We start from the raw sequence: 24,861 nt of genomic DNA, 5'->3' as shown, positions 1-24,861 counted from the left end.
CATAAGACATGGCTTAAAGATAAATATATTAGTAAATAAATATTCAGAGAACATATTTCCATTTATGAAATGTGTTGCTATACAGGTACAGAAATATACACAGATTGATTTCTAGCCTTTCCTTAAAACATTTGTAATGGTAATGACAGAAAATAATTATATTCTTAAAAAATTAAAAAATATTAATTTTTGTACACATTTTTAATCTTCTTAAGTGCTAGAAACAATACAAAACAAAAATTTAAATAGTGACTCAAGTACCCCGAAATGTTACGCCTGAATTACACTTTGGGCGGCAGAATCTCGCACCGAAAATAGCAGATCGACAAGCTCACAAAGCGTCGAGCTTGTCGATCTGGTCGATCTGCTTTTTTCGGGCGTGAGACACGATGCGCAGCCGAGTATAAATCAGTCTTTTTATACTTGCAGTAGGTACATTTTTTCTATGCAAAAGGCAAGATTAGATTCTCCACTTGATTACAGCACTGGGTTAACTTTATAAATAGGATTATTTTTTCAGAAGGTTTGCCTCTGTGAAGAGTGAGTACATTTCATAGAAACAGTATAAAAAACAGTCTGCAGGACACAGAGAGGCCTGAATTGACTAACGTCGGATATCGCAAGCATGTGTTATGTACTGTGTGATAGAATTCAAAACATATACTCTGTTGGATGTGTACACCATCAAATCCTCGCCGTTAATTTAACTCCGAGAGTGTGCAAGTGGAACAGAATGGACCCTTGAGGTCCATTCGGTTCCACCTGTACACAGTTAATTAACGCTATGGATTTTTCCTGTATAACTTCTGCAAAAATAACTAAAAATAGTCACAGTACAATAAGGAACCCTTATGAATACGTTTTGTTTTCTTTTTTCCCAGCTATTATCCTTTGGCCTTACATACAAGAACCATAAAAGCCCAACAAAATCAAGAGCACGTTTTCATAGACCGTTTATGGACCCTTACGGGTCCATTTTTACACTTTCAGAGTTAAATTAACACAGGATTTTTACTGTGTGGAGGATATTTGATAAGTGTCGGCTAAAATAAAACTATTAAGGGCTTAAAAAATGTATGTTTAAAGAGCTCTATTGACCCAAATCAACTATGTCACTATATGGACTCCATCTCACCAGAAGTGGCACAATGTCTTTAGATGGTGCTTCCAAGGCTAATAACCAGCATAAGGCTTTTGTGTTGGTCTGGGCACGTGTTGAACAGCTAGGCCACAGCTGGACAGAAATGTATATCGTTGTTGTCGGGCAGAAACCTTGTATCTCCATATTTAAACATTGTATGTTTTTTTTCTTATGATCTTTATCGGACAAGAGTGTCACACAAAAGAAGCAAAAATTGCCGAACGTGAGCTTGTAGATCGGCTATTTTCCCTTTCTGTGGTGCTTATAAATATTTAACCAATTTTGGACGTACAAGGTTTCTTTCTGCCTGACAGCGAAGACATGCATAAAACAAACTCATTCCGTATTCGATAGAACTGAGACCAGTGTCAGCTATGCATTCATGTTTCTATGCATTCTTCTTGTTTTTAGACTATATAGCTTCATCTTCTGAGTGTGTGGCTGTGTAGCTCACAGGCATTGAGAAAGACCCACCCTTCCCTGCATTTGAAAAAAGAAAGAAAAACAAAACAAACAAAAAAACAATCATGTCTTTCTGTTTTGGTAAAGCTATATCCATTTAACCTGTCTATCTGAGTTGGTGGTTTATTGAAGCTTTACAGGCAACATGTACACGTACATTTACATAGCGTGTGCTGTGCATGTACATGCAAATGTTTGTGTGACAAGAATGAAAAGCGTACTTAAAATAAAAAAAATCCTCAAACACGTTGCACAGGGGGGGGGAAAAGGAGTCTAGTCTCTCTAAGTCTGAAAAATCTCACCAAAAAAAAACTGGGCCCAGTTACAGAGTCACTACTTATGGTTGCACAATCCTGACCCGTGACAGATAGCCTACATCTAAATGCCAACACCAACCACTCTGGTTACAGCAATCAACCTCCATCCATATTTGTAGCAGAACTCTATGTCTCCTCTCCATGGCAACATGGTTTTGGGTCTGAGACGGTCGCGGCCACAGGAATGAACTGAATAATAATATAGTGTGTATATGGAGAGAACGTTCAGGCCTTCGCTTTTCAGTAGAAATCCACACTATAGGCTCTGTGCACAGCAGCCATATTGGAAAGACATCAGGCCTCTTCCTTACTTTCTCCTTCATAGGTGTTTCCAATGATACTAATGAAGGCTCTGTTCCATTCTGGTCAAACAGAGTCAGGGTGCTGATATTGTGGGCTCACTGGAAACACTCTGCTACACCAGTGGGTCTCAAAGAGGTCTCATGGTTCCTTGAGGGGTTCCAAATGGCCCCTTACGGGTGTGTAACTCTGAGAGTGTACAAATGGAACCAAATGGACCTGTTTGTACACACAAAGGTTCCATTTGTACACACTCAGAGTTATGGGGGTCCTTGCAATTAAAAGGTTTGAGAACCTGTGCTACACTTAATGGAACAGAGCCTTCATTAGTATCACTGGTAAGGAAGTAAGGAAGAGGCCCAATTTCTTTCCAATATGGCTGCTGTGCATAGAGCCTATTCTAAGATGATAACATTCAGCGAGCAGGGTTTAACAACAAGGCAACTTGAGGGTTTCATTGATTGACTTGACTGGTTCCGTACCGAAGAATACGGCTGGGCTGAGTCCCATACTCGGTCGTGCGACGGTGTCGTGCGGCGTGAACGGCAGATCTACAAAGCTCACAAAGTGTCACATCGCATCGCCTGTGGTTCTCAAAGTGGGGGTCCGGGGACCCCCAGGGGTTCTTGAGGGGGTTCCAAGGGGGTCCGCAAAACGAGAAACAGTACAACCACTATTCGAAAATAGCTGATACTACAAGCTCACAACGCTTCCAGATGCGACGCGTTGCGAGGTTGTGGATGAGATATTTTCTAAACATTTTGAAAGATTTGTGATCATTTAGATTTTTTTTAACAACACAAATCTCAAAAACTCTTATGGGGGGGTCCCTGGCACAACGTCTTTTCAGAGAGCTTGTAGATCGCCTATTTCCGGTGCACGACACAGTCACGCGACCCGAGTACAAAATGAGGCTTGAGTCCCTTCTTCCCCCGGGGAGCTCAGAGCCCCCCCTCATTAGTGGAAGTACAGTTCGCCGAAGCGCCGAGGACGCCGCCGCCGCACTGAGGCCGGTGGAACAGCGCGCGGCTCTCCTCCTCCTGGGGGTACGCCGACGCCGACGACGACGGACCCCTGAACTGTCCCGAGGAGAAGAACCCCTCCCCCGGCCGCGCCTCCGCCTCCACGGCCGCGGGGGGCAGCAAGCCGCTCTGGCTCTCCTCCAGCCCCATCGCGCCCAACTCACAGTCTGTGTCCTCGGGAATGATGGGTATCCTCTGGCTGAGTTCGCAGCAGCCCTGCCCGGAGGAGCAGGCGGCGTCCGAGTCGGCGTGGGCGTGGTGGTGCGCGTACTGCACGTTCACGGCGTAGTCCTCGGCGTAGCGCCCGGCCGCCGCCCGGTGCACCTTCATCTCTTTGTAGAAACAGCAGGGCAGCCCCTCGTAGCTCATCTGCTCCGAGGGGGCGGGGCCGCCGCACATGTGGTCGCCGGGGGAAAAGTAGTTCTTGGGGGGCGAGCTCTGAAACTCCGGCCCCCCCCGGTGACAGCGGCTCGAGGCCAGGGGCCCGACTCGGTCCGAGTCCTGCCCCTGGCGCTCCACGCTGGGCGGGAGCACCTCGAAGCAGCAGCCGCACGCCGCCGCCGCGGCGGCGGCCGCGTGCCCCGCCTCCCCCGACGACGACAAACCCTCCCCCTGCCCCGCCCCCTTTCCCTTGTCCGCTCCGGCGGCCTCCGCTGGCCCGGCTGAGGTAGTGCTGGCGTTGCCGCCGTGCTCCCTGGGTTCCAGTGACGAGCGACCGCTGTAGCCGGGCTCCAGGCTGCAGCCGGAGAGGTGGTCCCCCGAACCGTAACCCCCCGGCGCCCCCCCGCCGGGAGGAGGGGCCTGGAGGCAGTCGTGTCCCGAGGGGGCGGGGGTCAGCGAGTCCGCGAGGTCAGCGAGGCCGCCGCCCGCCTCCCCCCCGCCGCCGCCCCCCCTGCACGGGCTCTTACTCCGGTAGACGTAGGGGTCATAGTCACTGCTCAGAGAGCTGCGGAAGGTGGAGCAGCTGCCGTACACGCCCTGGTTGCTGACCTCGGTGCAGTCCAGCATGGAGTCGCTGGACGAGCAGTGGCACTGGCCCGAGCTGCTGCTGCTGCTGTCGCTGCCGGGGCAGTCGGCCAGGTAGCCGCTGCACACCGAGCGGTGGCCGTGGTGGTAGCAGCCCAGGCCCGACACCGGCCCGACGCCCTCCGCCATGCGCGAGCCGGCGGCGGGCGCCATGTGCACCACCGTGGGGTAGAGCAGCCCCTGCTGGAAGGCCCTGCCGTGGTGAGCCTTGTGCGGTCCGCCGCCTCCCCCGCCACCTAGCGGCCCCGGCCCGGCCCCCGCCGGCCCCCCCTGGGCGGCGGCGCCCCCCTCGGGCTGCTGAGGGAAAGTCAAGCCCTGGAAATAATAGTGCTGGTACATGGTCTCGTACTGCGAGAAGCAGGCAGCCCGCGAGAAGCTGCGCCCGCCGTGGAACTTGGGCCGCTTGAAGGCGGCGGCGTGGTGGGGCTGGGGCGGGTAGGCCGGGGGTCCTCCGCGGTGCTCCAGGCCGCAGTGGTGCGGGTTGAGCGAGTGGTCCAGGTGGAGGGCGGGGTGGTAGCCGCGGAGGAAGGCGGCGGCGGACTGGGCCGGGTAGAGGCCCTGGGGGTCCGGGTGCTGGTCCACGGTCAGCACGGTGATGGGGTTGCCGTGGGGGTCCATGCTGGTGCGGGTGGGGTAGGCGGTCACCTGGCCCGTGCGGTGCACCCTGCCCGGGTAGTGCACGGGCAGCACCACCCTCTGCTGACGGCCGTGGACCGGGTTGCCGGGCTCCATGCACACGGGGCCCACGTTGCCCTTCTTTTGTTCTGGAAACAAGACAGGAAACAAAAGGATGAGAACATCCGACCAATCAGCTGCTGTTACACATGGTTCCACTGTTTGGTATCGAGGACCTCCTGCTTCACACACATCATGACATTGCAAAAAACTATTCAGTTCAGTGTGTTGGGAATTTTGCCTGATCGTGAAAATTCATAGATATGAGCTTGTATATCTGCAGTGGTGTAAAGTAACTAAGTACATTTACTTAAGTACTGTACTTAAGTACAATTTTGAGGTATTTGTACTTTACTTGAGTATTTCCAATTTCCAATATTTTTACTTCTACTCCACTACATCTCAGAGGCAAATATTGTACTTTTACTCCACTACAATTATTTGCAAACTTTAATTACTAGTTACTTTTCAGATATAAATTATGATATTATGAAACAAACATTAACCACTTTAGCCCTATTTAATACATGGGCTATTTGAAAATAGACGATCTACAAGCTCACAACGCGTCGCGTTGCGACGCGTTGTGAGCTTGTAGATCTGCTATTTTCAAATATTTAGTACTTTTACTTTTGGTACTTTAAGTACATTTTGATGCCAATACTTGTGTACTTTTACTCAAGTAAATTTTTAATTCTGGACTTTTACTTGTAACAGAGTATTTTTATATTGCAGTATTGGTACTTTTACTTAAGTAAAGAATTTGAGTACTTTTTCCACCACTGTATATCTGCTATTTTTGAATAGACAATTTAGTTTTTTAATGACACAGATGCGTTCGTGGATTGAATGGGCTAAAAAATCTAAGCCCAGATCGTGTGGTTTGCAGGAACTCACCGATGATGTTGTGTCTGCAGTGTGGACAGGTGTGATGCTGCAGCAGCCAGGGGTCAACGCACTTCTTATGGAACCTGTGGGCACAGGGGATGACGCGCAGCTCCTAAACGGGACCAAACACAAACAGCACACCAGACATTAAAGGCCCAATCCGGGATTGTTGTGAACATATAAATTAGGGTTACACTTACATACTTTCTTTAAAAAAAAAAGAAGTTTGATTGATAGATAGCTGTCTGGAACTCTCCTACCCCATCATCATATAAATCAAAATATAGTCTCGCGTAGCCAGAATGTTTGGTTGATCTCCGCCTACCGACACGTGTGGTGGTGACATCTAAATTCTTTGTATTGGCTAGAACAGTTGGGAGAAGCAGGCACAGACGAACCCACGCCTGCTGCAAATCATCTGTCCCAATAGGACAGGACTGCCCTGGAGTCTTTGCATTGGTTCTGCACAGCAGTTATTTTCTAAAGCTCCTAATTGTTTCCACACAGTTTTATCCTCTACGTTCTCCTGCTCCTCTGCACACTGGACTATTTATTAATGTGCGCGTAAAGACTGAATAACACATCCCAAAGCAAAGAGGGACCATTGCATATGAAGAAAAATCAATAAGCTTTATTTAAACCCTGGGAATGCACAGAGGAAGAGCGTTGCTTCAGTGCTGTCATGTTACAACAAAAGAACAGATGCACCTTGTTAAAAAAAAAAACTGCAAGTTACAAACTGCAATCTGTTTCCATTTCCCAGAGAGAACTGCGATGTACTTGGATGTATGCGTGAATGTCCAGCAGGTGGCAGCACAGTGATAGAGAATAAAGTATAGACCCAGCAATAGGATGTTGATGACTCCTAACCTTTAAAAACCAGTGGTTCTGTCAAGGACGCCCAAATTAATATGTATTTGGCCACGGACCCCCATCTGAAAAGATTTTGCGCCAGGGACCCCCCCAAAGGAGAAGATATGTGTTTAAAACCCGTATGTTCGGATTACGTGCAGTGACAATTATCAGCCTCCCCTCCCCCGCACACGGGCCAATTGTGTTCGTATATAGACGATAAAGCCTGATGCACCACGGTGGATTCAAACCCACCCAAAACTAGACTTTTAGTCTAGTTTTAGTTGACTAAATATAACCACAGTTGATATAGTCGACTAAAATGGATTTTGGGGGGCATTAATACCTGATTTGTACTTGGCTGCATGCCGAAAATAGCCGATCTACAAGCTACAAGGCTATTTTCGGAGCGTGACACCCATGCGCAGCCAAGCATAAAATGAATCGTCTTAGTTCTACTGGATCTCTTTTGTCCACTAGTCCTCCCTAACATTTGAGTCTAGTTTTTTATTTATTGTTGACGAAATTGTCAGTATATGTATTCATAGGTACGTTTTTATTTAGTATTCAGTCGGTGAAAAAAGGTTGTCAACGAACATTTTGTACAAAATGAACACTGCAAACCAGCGCATTAGTGGGCTGCTGCTGTGTTTCAGCCACTGCTGTTTGGCTGCCACCCCGCTCTTTTTTTTTCTTCTTCTTCTTCTCTGTGCCTTAAAACGTGACTCATCTTTGGGCTGTTTTCCACCCCAACCTTTTGTTGCCGAGTTCACTCCTTGAAAAAATGGCTTTGATGCCATTCAGCCCTTTATAAACGCCACTTCCTCTGTGCAATACTGGCGCCATGCTTTGTTGTTTTCTTCGTGTCCTTATTGAGGAGACACATAACCACACACACACACACACACACACTCGTTTGTATTACTATACTTGTGAGGACATCAATATTTGAGGACAGCGATTTTATGAACGCCGTTCTTATTTTTTCTAACTCTAAAAGGCTGAAAATAGCTGATCTACAGAGCACACAGCACCATCGCTCTGCAATGCATTGTGTGCTTGTAGAACGGCTATTTGCGGTGCGTGACACCGGCACGCAACTAAGTATAAATCAGACAGAACTCCAACCCTAACCCCAAAACCTAACCTCTGAATGTCTAAATCTAACCCCAACTCCAACCTGAATCTTTTCCTAATTTTATGCCTAAAAAAAGTATTGTGTAACTCTTTGAGGACCAGGAAAATTGCCCTCACAATTTGTATTTCTCAAATTCTACTATACTTCTGGGGACATTTGGCGGCCCTCACAAGTATATTAACACACACACACACACACACACAGCTCGCTGCTCCCCCTCCTGGGTATTGGGGGGTTTGCCCCCCCCCTCCCCTCCTCCTCCGACGAGGATGAGCAATGCTTGTTACAGTAAATCCTCAAAGGCCCAGATTAGGGTCTGGGACACGTATTTCGACAATGACTCTGTTGGCGGATTAAAGGAAGAACACGCTTGGGGAAAACAGGAAGCCCTAATCACAGCCCCCCCCCCCCCCCCCCCCGCCGCGATAGTGCACTGGATACCGTTATCTCTCCCAGGTGCACTGATGAACGAACGAACAAGGGGGCCCGGCCGCACCTCCTCTCACCAAACGGGCACCGGGAAGAGTGTCAAAAGAAAAGAGGATCGTTAAGGGCTTCAGGGCCCCATGGGCAACGTCAGGGGGAACTTCCATCCCCATTGTACAGATCTGGGTTTCCCAACCTGGCATCTGGGGCCCCCATGGGGGGGGGGGGGGGGGGGGGGCGCCAAAGATTACAGAGAGAGAGTGAGGGCTTCTCTGTTTGGAACAGCGGTTCTCAAAAGTTTTTTTTTTTTCGTGATATTTATTTTGGCCCCCAAGCCCCCAGAAGAACCCAGTGGGTTGCATTGAAGCGCAATGTACATGCTGGCCATTCATAGGTACTGCAGCTCAAAACGGCTGGGGCCACTGTACATGAACGAGCGAAAACGTTTTCGACCAATGTGCTCGACTCACGAGCTTTGCACACGGGGGGGGCTGCGCTTCTGTGACGCATGCGTCACAGAAGCCCCGAATAGGCCTCGCCCATCACATTTCACAACCCAGGAAGAAGGGGGTGATTTCGGCTCATGCGCCGGGTGAGCACCTCAATGCAAGTGGATGGGAGGGGATATCCGGTGCCCTCTCTGTTATTTTTAACTCTATGATTTGGCCGTGGACCCCCCCATCTGAATTTTTTTTTTGTGCCAGGGACCCCCATAAGAGAAGATTTATTCGATATTTTTCGTGAAATTTCAAACGTAGCAGAATGAGCTTGTACATCTGCCATTTTTGAATAGCCAACGTATAAATGGATAAAGTGGTTACAATGATTATGATGCTACATTAACCCATAAAGACCTGGAACGCATCTGTGTCACTTTAGATTTCTTTGGCTATTTTTGAAAAATCTTGAAAACAAATGTTTTTGATTTTTTTTTCAAAAAACTGTTTAGAAACCCTCCCCCCTCCTCCCCGGACCACACTTTGAGAACCAATGGTTTGGAGGTAGTCCAAAATGTTAAACATGTTGCACAAAATTGCTTTCATCCACTTTCACCCGGCGTCCCCCATTTGGGGCATGTCGTTATTGTCAAAAACGGTCACAAATATTTGACATTTTTCAACGACTTTCAAAGTTTTAAAAATAGCGGAAATAGCAGATCTACAAGCTGTGAGCTTGTAGATCAGCTATTTCCGCTATTCGGTCCCAGGAGAAGAAAAAAAAAGGGGGTCCGTGGCCTAATACATATCTAACTAGGGGGGGGGGGGGTCCTTGAAAGCAGTGGTGGAAAGTAACTAAGTACATTTACTTAAGTACTGTACTTAAGTACAATTTTGAGGTATTTGTACTTTACTTGAGTATTTCCAATTTCCTTTTACTTCTACTCTACTACTTTAGTTACTAGTTACTTTTCAGATATAATGAAACATACATTAACCACTGTAGCCCTATTTTATACCTAGGCTATTTGAAAATAGCCGATCTACAAGCTCACAACGCGTCGCGATGCGACGCGTTGTGAGCTTGTAGATCTGCTATTTTCAAATATTTTAGTACTTTTACTTTTTGTACTTTAAGTACATTTTGAATTTGGGACTTTTACTTGTAACGGAGTACTTCCACATTGCAGTATTGATACTTTTACTTATGTAAAACATTTGAGTACTTTTCCCACCACTGCTTGAAAGTAAAAAGACAGAAAGCAGCGTCCTATGCTATTCCACAGGCAGTGGGGGGGGGAGGCGGGCGGGGCGGGGCTCTTCCGTTACCTCTCCGTCCATGTACTTCTCCAGGCAGATGGCGCAGTCCGAGACGGAGCTGCTGCTCAGCGAATCGGAGGCCCCGCAGCTGCTCTCGCGCTGACCTTTGACCTTGGCCTTGAACTTGCGCGTCTCCATCTTCTCCAGGGCCTGGATGGCCATCCTGTTCATAGAGCTCTGTGAGCCGGGAGGAGGAGGAGGAAGGAGAGTCAGAGAGGTGCGAACAAATTCAAAACGTTGCAGTTTTTACTGTTAAAGGTTTCATGACATTCAGTTTTACAACACATTAAAAAAGTCTTTGTCATGGTCCTTCAAACGTGTATAAAAAGTTTTAACTGAAAATTCCACTCTAGTGAGCCATTGCAGGTGTTTTTCTCTCACATTTCTAAAGCCTTTTCAACTGCAATGAAAAAATAAATCTTTGCCTGCGGGTGTCGCTGTTGAGGGATTTTGCCTGTCAATCATCACCTCTGCTCCGCCCCCCCCAAAGGAAAGGATAGGGGAGGGGAGGGGCGAGGAGGAGAGTGGGCGGGATTAATGGCCTGTGACTTCACTATCCAAGGGCCAGATTACTTTTGAGCCTAATTATTCAGAAAACCCCAGACCACAGAAAATCCACTGAATGTTCAAAGTTCAGGTTTTTTGGGTGTAATTGAGGTCATAAAACCCCCCAAAAAACATTTTTTTTTTAAATGAGAAAATGAATGTCATAGAACCTTTAACCTCTCCCACACTCTTACAAAGATAACTTCTGATATTTACATACTGGTCCATATCTGAACACATCTTTTTTTTCTCCTTATAATTAGGATTGTATGGATTGTTATCATGATTGATTACACCTGTGAACACAGAAGGGGTGTTGTATTATCTATGAATGAACGAACGAATGAATTAATGTTTATTTCGAACATTAAAATAAGACAACAAAAAGCACATAAAAGTACAAAAAAAGTACACGATAAAAAGTAAACTATGAGCTCACGACGCGTCGCATCAACAGCCACGTTGATTGAGATTGAGCTTGTAAATCTGCTATTTTCGCGAAAACTCAGAATCAGGTTTATTGTCACATCACAGGTTTACAAGGTAAAAAAAAGTGGGTGAAATTCGTTTTTGTACATCGTTCCCATCGCAACGTTATTTCCATAGAAAGAAGAGGAAGAAGAGGGGTGGGGGGGGGGGGGGGGGGGGCAAGTGGGAAGGAGATCAAACAAGAGAACAACAGAAAGGCCAAACAAGTTATCTACAGTAAATAATTTACAAGTACCTGAGATAAAAATGACTAAGATGCCTGAGCATAGCAGCAATGTATGTATACTGTGCATGATATACTTATGGACGTTAAGGTCGTTAAGGACGTTAAAACTTTGGGTATTCTGAGCAGTGTTGCCAGATTCTGTGAGAGAAACAAGCAACCAGGTCTAGGAAAACCAGCCCAAAAGAAGCGACTATGGGCCACATGAGCACTTTAACATATACATCAGCTATTTGAAAATAGCAGAACTACAAGCTCACAACAAGCTTGTAGATCGGCTATTTTCAAATAAAATCTTGCGGGGAAATTATAATAAGCAGATCTGGTAGTATATATTGGTGACGTCAACCAACCTGGCTTCTCCTCTGCTTCAGTTTGATCTTGATGAGGAGGATGAGGCACACCAGGGACACCACCACGAAAAACGCCAGGAAGATGCCCATGTCAAAGTACTCTGTGGGCTGCTGTGGAACAGGGACCAGAGAGAGAGAGAGAGAGAGAGGGGGAGAAAAAACACTTTTTGTCACATAACATTGTTTTTTGTCACATTTTTGACACGCTTGTAGATCGGCTATTTTCAAATGGACGAATCTATATAGGGCTGAAGGGGTTAATGTATGTTTTGGAATAATAATCAACTCTGAGGACCCCCTGGTGGTCCCAAGACCTGGCGTGGAGAAACAAGGTGATTTAGTGTATTGCGACACACAGCAGAAAAGGGCAAATGTTTGAAATAATGGCGATATTGATTTGAAGTCAGATAATTCAGAGTAACAAGTTCCTTCAACCAATCGGTCAGAGTGTCTTTGCTTTATCGGTGGGTCGAGGGGGGGGGGGGGGGGGTCTTCGCTCTCTCTCTCGGGCTTTCATTATGTCAAGCTATTTGACCTCAAAATGTGCTGGTCCCTTATCAAATACTTCAAGCAAACAAACAGCTCTTTGAATGGCTGATATCCATCTCTCGGAGTGCTGCTCAGAAGAAAAAAAAAGAAGTCCTCCGCCTCGGGGCGATTCGATGGCGGGGGGGGGGGGGGGAGGAGAGAGAGAGAGAGAGAGAGAGCGAGCGAGAGCGAGAGCGAGAGCGAGAGCGAGAGAGAGAGCGAGAGAGAGAGGAGAAGAAAAGGAAGGGTCAGATTTCCCCGCTGGAATTTTTCACCGTTCCTCATATCCGTTAACTTGTTCTGCTTTTGTAGTGTGTGTGTGTGTGTGTGTGTGTGGGGGGGGGGGGGGTCGCACAAACATATGCTAGCATAACACACATTATGCGTCTCTCTGTCTTTCTCTCACACACACGTTTGTAATTCTATAGTTGTGCGAGGGATTACAATTTTAGGACGGCATCGAAAATAGCCAAAGAGATCCGGCTATTTTCCTGTACGTGACACTGTCTGCCACTTAACTAAGTATACTCACATTCTACTATCGTCTCTGTTGGGTGGAAACCTCATTACATTCAAAACTGTTACTTTGCAGATCTGCTACTCTTGATGCTTGTGTGTGACCAGTGGTGGAAAGTAACTAAGTACATTTACTTAAGTACTGTACCTTAGCAATATTTTGAGGTATTTGTACTTTACTAATTTCCAGTACTTTTACTTCTACTCCACTACATCTCAGAGGCAGATGGACTTTTACTTGTAACAGAGTATTTCTCTATTGCAGTATTGGTACTTTTACTTAAGTACAGCATTTTAGTACTTTTCCCACCACTGTGTGACACTGTATGATCAAGTAGGGCGTTCATTTACCAAAAAACACAAAAAGTTAAAATATGGATATGAGAGGTTTCTGCCTGACAGCAACGATATACTTGTGGGGACATTTCCCCCTCAGAAGTATAGTAATAAAAGTACACACACACACACGCACACACACGCACACACGCAGTGGTGGAAAGTAACTAAGTACATTTACTTAAGTACTGTACTTAAGTACAATTTTGAGGTATTTGTACTTTACTTGAGTATTTCCAATTTTCAGTACTTTTACTTCTACTCCACTACATCTCAGAGGCAAATATTGTACTTTTTACTCTACTACAATTATTTGAAAACTTCAGTTACTAGTTACTTTTCAGATATAAACTATGATATAATGAAACATACATTAACCACTTTAACCCTATTTTATACCTAGGCTATTTGAAAATAGCAGATCTACAAGCTCACAACGCGTCGCACCGCGACGCGTTGTGAGCTTGTAGATCGGCTATTTTCAAATATTTAGTACTTTTACTTTTGGTACTTGAAGTACATTTTGATGCCAATACTTTTGTACTTTTACTCGAGTACATTTTTTATTCTGGACTTTTACTTGTAACAGAGTATTTTTATATTGCAGTATTGGTACTTTTACTTAAGTAAAGAATTTGAGTACTTTTTCCACCACTGCACACACGTCTTGCTTTGGGCTTGAGCTCTTACCCTGGGAGGTCTGTGTTGGATCCTGGCGCGGGCCACTTTCTGCTTGTTGACTATGTTCATGAGCTTGACGGCGTCGTTGCCCTTCACGTAGACCACCGGCCTCTTCAGAGGGTCCTCACCCACCTGGTTGAGCTGTGGAGACAGAGAGGATAATAAGGGGTTAATCAAACTAACTCAATTTAACCCATTAAGAAACGAGGCCCGATTCTACAAATGTCTTCTAAATCCTAACAGTTTTCTGAAACACTTAAGTTGCTGTAATATCGGTGGTTCTCAAACTTTTTTCATGCCAAGGACCACCCAAAATTATATGTATTTGGCCGTGGACCCCCATCTCAAAATATTTAGTTCCAGGGACCCCCTCAGAAGCAAAGATTTGAGTTACAAATGTTCGCTTTAAAAACATATATTCAAAGATTTGCACAAATCCTCATGATTTAAAAAAAATAGCAGATCTACAAGCTCATAGCGCGGCACTCGGTGCCGCGCTATGAGCTTGTAGATCTGCTATTTTTGAATAGCCAAAGTATAAGATAGTGGTTTAAGTGGTTAAAAATCTACAATGACAGATGCTTTGCCGGTCTTAAGGGGTTAATAGATTGTTAAAAACAAAATCAATTGATAAATCGCAGATTTAATAAAAATAATCCATTACTGATCGATCCTTACTTTTGGGCCATAATATCATTACAGGCCAATTAGTTTCAATTGACGAGCGAAAAGCCGATCCACAAGCTTGTCGATGTGCTATTTTCACTATTATTTGCACGTCGCCGTGTATGTGTCAAAGTATGATGTAATGCTGAAGTGGTTAAACGACACAGTATATGCATTTATTTTTTTATATTACAAAAAAAGGAAGGAACATTAGAAAACAGACATAATGTACCCCCCTCCCCACTACGGATGTGAAGTGTAGGAAAATATCGTGAAAGTATTTCTACATTGTTGTATTAATACTTTTACTTGCGAGTACGTCTTCCACCGCTGCGTGCCTACTGTATATAGGATGGAGACATGGAAACTGCGGTCGCTCTCTGTCAAAGAGAGCTAAAGAAAATATAGCCAATGAATAGTATGTTGCAGCTTGGGAGTTGACACGCTCCTTTAGGGCTGATTTATAACTTAGTTGTGCGCCGGTGTCGCACATTGAAAAACACAAGATCTACAAGATCTCGCAGCGCAGCGCGGCGCTACGCACCGCGAGGTTGCAGATCTTCTATTTTCGGTGCACAACATGGGTCGAGTATAAATCAAGCATTCCTCCTCTCTCTGTGTTCTCTAAAGTCTCTCCCCGCTCGGCAGTCGGAATCTGTAATTTGAAAAGCCCAAGGGACATAGCGGGGATGCTCTATATATTTCCATTTCTCGGGCTGTCGTCATGTTCCCCGGGATGAAATATGCTCTGGCATTAAAAGTATAGACGTTGAGGAGAAAGTTTTTGATCGTCCTAGTCTCATACCGTCACGCGGCGCCCTTCCCTATCGGACAGAGGGGGGGGGGGGGGGGGGGGAACGCGGCTAAGCTGCCTGTGCCGCCGCCGCGGTATTCGGCGAAAGCTGCCGCCAAGATATAAAAATAACGGTGGGAGGAAAAAAACTAAGCGTGCACCTCTATCTATGTGCCGTCTCTGTTCGTACGCCGTACAATGGGGTGGGGGTGGGGGGGAGGGAGTGGTTGCAAGAACGCAAGGCGGTCAAACGGGCTCCGCTCCTGCTAATAAGCGGGATGTGTCCGAGGCATGTTAAACCACCCGACCCAACCGGTTACAAAACAACACCCCAGCAAGCTAAGCCCCGCCCACTCAGTAATCTGATCGAATGAATCGCAGCTGTGCCAAACCCGCCCGAACAGAGCCACCACCAACAGTCTTGAGACCGGCCCTAAGAAGTCTCTTATTGACGTCATTGTCATGACGTCAATTATAATTGTCCCTGGCACAATTATTTTTTCAGATGGGGGGGTCCGCAACCAAATACAATCAATTTGGGGATCCTTGACATCCTTGACCTTGCCACTGATCTAGGTGTGCAGGACCGACCACCAAAAGTTTTGAGACCGGCCCGAAGAAGTTCTTATTGACGTCACTTATAACCTACTCTATCCCAACATAGTGTGGACATGGGATCGGACGGTAAGCATGTAGCCCCCTTTAATTCTCCCAGATCTCCCGTCCCCCTCCAAACCTTTAACTGTCGCCCCCCTCCCCCCCCCCCCCCACCCACCAGCCCTCAGCCCTCGTGGGTCCTTGTCTGTGCGGATCGGGCTGCTGCTCCGACTGGAAAAGCCTCTCGGGGGAATTTAACACAGCCGCCCCGGCACAGGCTTTCATGTGGTCCCTGTGCAATGCCTTTTATCTGTCAGCTACGCGCTTTACGACCCAGCGGCAAATAAGAAGAGGAGAGGAGAGGAGAGGAGAGGAGAGGAGAGGAGAGGAGAGGAGAGGAGAGGAGAGGAGAGAGGAAGAAAATCGCTACAAGTCCAGGCCTGGTGTACGTGGTGAGGATGAATACCACAGGAGAATTCCTGTGACAAAGCCGCTCAGACGAGCAACTCGCGTATTATACCTCTAACAACAAAGAGAAAAGCAGCCGAAACACTGAAAGAAAGAGTGTGTATTTGTGTGTGTGTGTGTGTGTGTGTGTGTGTGTGTGTGTGTGTATGTGTGTGTGCATGCAAAGGAGAGAGAGAGAGGTGAATATGTATTTGTGCATTAAGTTTCTGTATACAGCAGTGGTGTAAAGTAACTAAGTATATGTACTCAAGTACTGTACTTAAGTACAATTTTGAGGTACTTTTACTTTACTGGAGTATTTTCAATTGTCTATACTTTTACTTCTACTCCACTACATCTCAGAGGCAAATATTGTACTTTTACTCCACTACAATTATTTGAAAACTTTAGTTACTAGTTACTTTGCAGATATACATTATTATGTTATAAAACACACATTAACCACTCTAGCACTATTTTATACTATTTGAAAATAGCCGATCTACAAGTTCACAACGCGTCGCATCGCGACGCGTTGTGAGCTTGTAGATCTGCTATTTTCAAATATTTAGTACTTTTACTTTTGATACTTTAAGTACATTTTGATGCCAATACTTTTGTACTTTTACTCAAGTAAATTTTTAATTCTGGACTTTTACTTGTAATGGAGTATTTTTATATTGCAGTATTGGTACTTTTACTTAAGTAAAGAATTTGAGTACTTTTTCCACCACTGCATGTGTGACTGCACTTAAATGTGTGTGCGTGGTGCGTGTGCGTGTGCAGTATGTGTGTGTGTGTGTGCGTGCGCGTGCGTATGGATCATTCCTGGTCTGGGAGGATGAGGTAATGCGCGTTAGCACTCACTACCTGTGCAATTATGAGCTCAACAGAGCACGGTCACGGTCTAGTGAAAGCCTAACTCTCATATCCATTTTCAATCTCTCATGGCCCAGCACCCTGCTCTTATGCTTGATTTATACAGGCGCGCAACAACTTATAAATCAGGGCTTTTTTTTTTAATACAAGGGAGATACATAAACCTCCATAATGGCTGAACGAGCCGTCTCGACCCGCAAGGTTTTTTGGGGGCCGGCACTAAAGATAGAACGATTATGGTTTGTATGTAGTGCACACACACACACATACAACGAGGCGAAAGGGTCAGGACGCACTTACAATCGACGATTTAGGCATTTAGCAGACACTCTTAGTCCTAACCAGAGCGACTGACAAGTGTTTATTGAATTCTAGTCAATAAACAAGGTAAACGATCACATAAGAGTACAGAGAGAACCGTGTACGGCCTCAAAAACACTAGGATACCAGGGTAAACAATGAAGCTAGTATCAAACACATCTAATTTATATAATTCTGTACCTTTAAAACTATAGGATATACTAGGTAAACAATGCACCTACTGTAGTATCAAACACATACCACTCTGTACATATAAAACACTAGGATACCAGGTAAACAATGAACCTAGTATCAAACACATGGCTATCTATAGTATAGATAGCCATGTGTTTGATACTAGGTTCATTGTACAAATGGAACCAAATGGACCCGTTCCACTTGTACTCTCTCAGTGTTATACTGAGATAACACTCAGGACTTTTACAGAGTGATGTTGAGGTGTGTGTGTGTGTGTGTGCACTGACCTGGTCGATGGCGTCCGGGTTCTCCGACACGTCGAAGATGACGGCCGTCGCGCCCCTCTGCACCGCTCTCTTCGCCTGCAACACACAAGATCAGAAACAGGTTTTAACGGGTTGTAGAAGAAGTGGGTGATATTCTTTTTTTTTTTGTGCAAGCTCCGTCGTTTTTGTTGTTTTTTAGGAAGAGAAAAGAAGAGGGGGAGGGGGGGGGTGACAGGGAGACAAAGGATATCCAACGGTAGAGAAATAAAAACATAAAAAAATACTATACAAAATCTTTAGATATCTACATATATACACACATAGCATAATCTAGCTGGTACAGTATGTTCATGAGGTTACACCATAAGGTGCATGAACCTACATAGCAGGTATGATTGTGCATGATATTAGACACACACACACACACACACACACACACACACACACACACACACACACACACACACACACACACACACACACACACACACACACACACACACACACACACACACACACACACACACACACACACACACACACACACACACACACACACACACACACACACACACACACACACACACACAGTTTGCTTCCCACGTTCAAAATGCAAGCACCACTAGAGGGAGTTATGTGACTGTGCCTGAATGGAGCAAGTTGAAAATGAGAGAGAGAGAGACAGAAAGAGAGAGAGGTGGTGGAAGAAGCACTCTTGTTTTTTTTACTTAAGTAAAAGTAGCAATACCACAACATAAAAATACTCTGTTACAAGTAAATGTCCTATTCAAATTTGAGCAAAAGTACAAAAGCATTGGCATCAAAATAATACTCAAAAGTACCAAAGTAAAAGTACTTGAGTGGTTATATTGTGGTTGCATTAATAATCTAAATCTGCAAAGTAACATGAAGAAGTAATGAAAATTGTAAATGCTCAACCAAAGTCTGATTTACACTTATCCTGTAGTTGCACGCTGGTGTTGCACGCCGTAAATAGCATATCTACAAGCTCACAACGTTCGCGACGCGTCGTGAGCTTGTAGATCTGCTATTTACTGGGCACGACACCGGCGACGCAAAGTAAGTATAACTGAGGGTTAAAGTGTGCTTAGTTATTTTCCGCCAGGGCCTGGAGAGGGGCCATTGATAAGGCTGGGTGGATGATGAGCACACATGTGTTCCATCTCTGCTGCTCCTAGCTAGTGTATGATGTCACTGCAGCGTACATCTGCCTCACATTACACTAATAGCATGATAGCACACACACACAACAGTTATATTTCTGTAATAGCTTGTGCTGTACTAAGAGCTAATGCAAACACCTCCACACTCCCCCCCCATACACATACACACACTTGAACTTGAGTGATCAGAATTTGAATTGAATTCCACTCTGTAAAGTTCTTTGAAAGTTTATCAACAAAGATTTTCAACTCCAAAAACTTAAAAAAAAAAAAGAAAAAAAAAAAGATACATGTATTAATACATCTTAGGCTTCTTTCATCTACAGTAGCCTGCTGCAACCCTCCTGATTTCGTGTATAAAGGGGCGTGTGTATAGAGCCGGCGAGAGACGGCGCCTGATCCCATTGGTTCACCGATCTGTCCGTCAACCCCCGCCCCGTTAACACAACATTACGAGCGACGCCCACTGCACTCTGGTTGGTTGGGAAATGAAACACTTCCTCATACCCAGTACAGGCTATAGTTGGGCCAGGCTTTTATTTTTTAGCAAAACTAAGCAATAAAAGCCTGGAGATCGAGGCTACATCTACAGAGACGAGAGAGAAAGTTGTGGTACAGACGTTTTTTTTTCTTTTTCAAAAAGCCTGATTAATGCTTCGTCGGGGCGACGGTTTTGCGCGCCGGAAATAGCTGATCCGAGAGCTTGTAGATCTGCTTTTTTTCCCTCTTTTTTTTGGTACCGGCATAAATTAAGCGTATGGCTTCTGCTTAAAGGCAAGAGATAAAAGGAAGTGCTTGAATCGGCAGAAGACGGAGTATCAACTCCTCACAGAATCCAAATTCGCTTCCCCTCATCGGGAGAAAGAAAAAAAAGGTTCAAATCTTTATCTCGGCTCTCTTGCCTTTCCCTGACAACCCCATTCTCTGCCTGCCTTGATTCACGGTGCCCTATTTAGACGAAACGTTTTGATGTCTGCACTAACATGATGTAAAAGAGCGCGGCTGGGATCATATCCTGGTATTATCAAGTGCCCTTGGGCCCTTGCCAACGCTCTTCATGACCAGAAGGAAGGAAAGGAAGGAGGGGGGGGGGGGGCGGTGGGGGGACATCAAAGTGACAATGTACAGTGCTGGTGACTCTGTTTCTGAGTGGCTGGAAAGTGTCACAGCTCTAGTCAACAGGCACTTAGCAGGGGAGAGAGAGAGCGACAGAGAGAGATAGAGATGGAGAGAGAGAGAGAGAGAGAGAGCGATAGGTGGTATGTGTGGGGGAGGCACAGCTGCGCTTTTCGCAACCACTCATCGGCGTATTCCGGAGTGGCACTCTGTATTTTTGCATTGAGCAATTTTCCTGGAAAACACTTTGCGTGCCTGTTTTGACTGCGTCTTTTTTTTTTGTTGGTTGCTCCAGGAGTGAATGGGAAGAAGTGTGCTGTGTGTCCCTGTGTCTCAGTGCTTAATCTATAGCAGCCATCTTCTAATTATAAAGAATGGTCAAAGAAGTAGCTTTTTGAGTTTCCCTCTCTGTCAAAAGACTGCTACTTTCCAACATGCAGGACTTCTGTTGATCTACTAAAAGGACCTGGAAGAGGTGCTTTTGAACATCTCTTGCCTGTGTGTACACAGTTTTATTTCAAGTCCGAGAATGGAACCAAATGGACGCGTAGATGAACGCGCAGGATTTTACTGTGCGGTATTTGTTTTTGTATTTGTTTGCTCAAAACATGTCGCAACGCAACGCGTTGAGAGCTTGTAGATCGGCTATTTTCACCGAAAACAATAATAATACAAATATTTTCACCTATAATGACATGCCAAAAATAGGGATCAATTACAAAATCAATTAGTTTAACCCATTAAGACCGGGAACACGTCTGTGTCATTTTTTTGATTTCTTTGGCTGCTCAAAAATAGCAGATATACAAGCTCATAGCGCGGCACCGAGTGCCGCGCTATGAGATTGTAGATCTGCTATTTTTTTTAAATTGTGAAAATGTGTGCAAATCTTTGAATACATATATTTTTTTAAGCATTAGGATTTAGAAAAAAAATGTTTTAATCGGCCTCAGGTCCTCAATGTTTTTATAATCCATGATATAATCCATATATATATATATAGTTAAACCAAGTAATCCACTTGGTTTAACTGTTGCACTCCTACTGGCATTGCAACGACAGCTCACACAGCAAAGTTCTCTCATACTGTAAGAGGGCCTGATTATCACAGCACTGACACTCCATCTTCAGGTTCAATCATGAGTGCAGATGTGGATTAAGTGCAAATGGCGATTAAAGGCATGAACAGCGTCACACAGGAAACCCATCCAAAAGGTCCCACATGCCGGGGACAGGATGTCAGAGCTCGCAAAGCTCAGCAAAGCCTACTGTATATAACATGGAAAAACTGATTGAATCTTTTACAATTGTGAATAAAAGCCTTATCAGCCACTGAAATATTAAACAGCCATGCATCATTAATAAGAGAGCTTTCAACTTCCCTTTCGTCCAGCCCGCTCCTACATAAGCTAACATCTCTCTCTCCCTCCCTCTCTCTCTCGTACTTGGAAGTTACAAAGCAAAAGGAGGTGGAATTGCTGATTTATACTTTCTCGGATGGCTGTGTCGCTCGCGTGCCTTAGAATAGGCGATCTACAGGGCTCACGAAGCGCCACGACGCGGCCGTGCCGTGAGCTTGTAGATCCGCTATTCTTCCCTGCGAGTATAAAAGGCATCGCTCTGCATTTCCCTCTCACCCAGTTCTCTCGGCTGCACAACTGCCAGTGCTTCTTAGACCCCCGTTTAATTCAGCGCAAGTCTGCACCTTTGATGTTAGCTCTCCCCGGTTAATAATTAATAGCCCTTGGTAAGACGCTTTGAGAGAAGAAAGAGATCTCCCTGCTAAAAGAATCTCCACTCGGGCAGGCGGCGCTCAGCAGTGCAGGGACTTGCCTGACGACAACAAAAATGTATCCACAGGCAAATTGGCTGTCTTAAAAAATCTGATGCACCTACCCCCCACCCTCCCTCCCTCCCCTCCCAACCCCAAAAAACCTTGGACACCAAAGGAAGGGTATATAAAAAACGACAGGAGACTTAAAATTGTGAGCGCTGGGACTTATTTCACTCTTTAACGTCTTGTCAGGACTTTTGTGGACAATGTGACACGGTCGAAGAGGAGCTGTAAAAATAAATAAATGTATAAATACATGAATAAATAAAATGTGCTGATTCAGTTTCTCGGCTCTCTCACATTCAGACCCCACCTCTCTGTGATAAAACTTTTCAAAATGACGTAACGCTGCAAACTTTGAATCCGGATAAGTTTGATCCATTTCGAATGGTTTTCAAGGGAGTTCGTTCTGCTCCAGCATCAAAGCAGGACCGAGGATCTCAGGAACACACACACACACACACACACACACACACACACACACACACACACACACACACACACACACACACACACACACACACACACACACACACACACACACACACACACACACACACACACACACACACACACACACACACACACACACACACACACACACAGGTATAAACAATAATAAACAGCGACTGTGGTTACAAATGATTGAAATTGTGCGTCAATTCCCCTCCCATCTAAAATCCTGGACCAAAGAATCCTGGACCACTTCAAATAAATATCACGATTATTTCAAACTTTTGCCTCGATTACGATTAATGAACGATTATATGTAGTATACGTTTTTGTGTGCGAAAATAGGAGATCTACAAGCTCACAACACATCATGATGTGACGCAGCCAGAGCTTGTAGATCGGCTACTTTGCACGGCGCCATGCAAAAATTGCCATACAACGAAGTTGTATGGCTATGTATGGCTATCAATTTAGCTGATTATTAAAATTAGATTGTCAATGAAACATTGAGCATTGAGAGCAGGTGCTGCGCAACACTGCTGGCTGTACGAACCCCCCCCCCCCCCCCCACGCTGGCTTGGGAGGCATGAGAATGAGGCTGCAATCTTCCTGAGTGGACAGAAAACCACAGCAGGCAAAGCACAGAGGACCCAGTCTAGACACTGAGAGGACACAGGAAAACGAAAGCTATGTTTAGTGTCCCTAAGAAAGCCTGCCAGCTTGTAAGATTTGAGGGGAGAGGAAATTTCACTCGTCTGGAAAAAAAAAAGAAAAGAAGAGAGAGCTCCCCCCCCCCCCCCCCCCCAAACGACTGCGGTGCCCGCTCGCTCAAAAAGGCATCAGTCACGCGGGCGCTGCGTCGGCGATGTCTTATTCATTTCGGATGCATTTGCGTTTTTTTTTTCATTCAATTTGTATTGATTTTTCACTAAATATGAAATCACAAAATCAACATCTCCAGTAAATCCTCCACCACCCTTCTTCCTTTACCAACCTTCCATCATCCCATCACTTCATGCACATGCGTTCTTAACCCATTAAGACCTGGAACGCATCTGTGTCACTTTAAGATTTCTTTGGCTATTCAAAAATAGCAGATATACAAGCTCATAGCGCGGCACCGAGTGCCGCGCTATGAGCTTGTAGATCTGCTATTTTTGAAAAATCGTGAAAAATATTTTTTTATATTTTTTTCCGAAAATCTTTTAGGATTTCGATTTTTTTTTAGAAGCGACCTCAGGTCTTAAAGGGTGGCCGTGTGTGCGTGCGTGCGCGTGCGTGCGTGTGTGTGTGTGTGTGTCTCAGCAACCGGGTATACACAAAGTCACAAATAACCATGTGTTAAAAACGGAGAAACGTGCACTACTTTGCACTGTCACACCCACATACACACACACCTGGATTACACACCTGCGCCGTGCGCCTTCTTCAGCAAGCACTCACTACACTGTCAAATCTCCAATGTTCATTTAACTCTGGGATTGTACAAAATGGTGTACAATCCCAGAGCTAAATGAACACTGAGTCTTTTTTAACTGTGTCCTTTCCTGCATCTCTTCTGTATTTTTGCTTTTTTCCTACTTTGGTCTCCTCTACCGCCCTCCTTTCTCCCTCTCTCTCTCTCTCTCTGCTCCTCCCGCTCTCCTTTCCCTCTCTCCGCACTGCTATAATTAAGGCAATTAACTCTTCAGAAGGCTCTCCTCTGCTATTATGCCATAATTTCATGTTGCCTCCTGGCTTTACGGTTTATTAAAAGATAAAGGCATACTTTTCTCCCATGGATTTTCTTATATGTGGTCGCCTTCTCTCTTTTCTTTTTCTCCTCCCCCCTTCTCCTTCTCCCACCCTCCTCCTCCTCCTCCTCCTCCTCTCCTCAGAGTATATGGTGTGTTGTGTTGTGTGCCAGGAGGACATTATTTGCATTCAACTAAAATAAAAAAATAGAGAAAATACAGTACAGTATGTGACGTGGCTATGTGTGTGTGTGTGTGTGTGTGTGTGTGTGTGTGTGTGTGTGTGTGTGTGTGTGTGTGTGTGTCGTCCACTTGAAGGAACAGGGCGCTTCTCTGGCGATGAAAAGGAGAAGAAGACGCTGGTTGAAAACGTCTCTTTCACAGAGGCCTGCACTCTCATGCTTCTGTCTAACTAACTCATGTCTTTTTTTTGCTATTCAAAAATAGCAGATATACAAGCTCAGGTCTACAAGCTACAAGCAGGTCTACAAGCTATGAGCTTGTACAACTGTTATTTTTTGAAAAATCGTGAATATGTGTGCAAATCTTTGAATATATATGTTTTTTAAAGCGAGCATTTTGACTCAAATCTTTGCTTCTGGGGGGATTCTACAAATGCCTTCTAAACAGTTTTTTGAAAAAAACCTACGTTGCTATAATATCAGTGGTACTAAAAAAAAAATCACGTTAAGGACCCCCCAAAAAAAAATATTTGGCCA

General features: G+C 45.1%; 1 protein-coding gene across 1 annotated transcript in view; it reads right to left on the bottom strand.

Moving 5' to 3' along the window:
* Positions 1-881: 881 nt before the first annotated feature.
* The window catches only part of znrf3 (zinc and ring finger 3), a 123,662-nt gene continuing 99,682 nt past the window's right edge, over positions 882-24,861 (bottom strand). Inside the window, exons 3-8 of the mRNA XM_080433879.1 lie at positions 17,844-17,918; positions 13,686-13,817; positions 11,616-11,726; positions 10,014-10,181; positions 5,841-5,943; positions 882-5,032 (exon numbers count right to left, since the gene is read on the bottom strand). Coding sequence (XP_080290005.1) covers positions 3,162-5,032; positions 5,841-5,943; positions 10,014-10,181; positions 11,616-11,726; positions 13,686-13,817; positions 17,844-17,918 — 2,460 coding nt within the window. The 3' untranslated portion in view covers positions 882-3,161. The remainder of the gene's footprint in view (positions 5,033-5,840; positions 5,944-10,013; positions 10,182-11,615; positions 11,727-13,685; positions 13,818-17,843; positions 17,919-24,861) is intronic.

Source organism: Gymnoscopelus braueri (genome assembly GCF_963280865.1).
Source record: "Gymnoscopelus braueri genome assembly, chromosome: 7".
Taxonomy (NCBI): domain Eukaryota; kingdom Metazoa; phylum Chordata; class Actinopteri; order Myctophiformes; family Myctophidae; genus Gymnoscopelus; species Gymnoscopelus braueri.
This window is presented reverse-complemented; position numbering and strand designations above follow the sequence as displayed.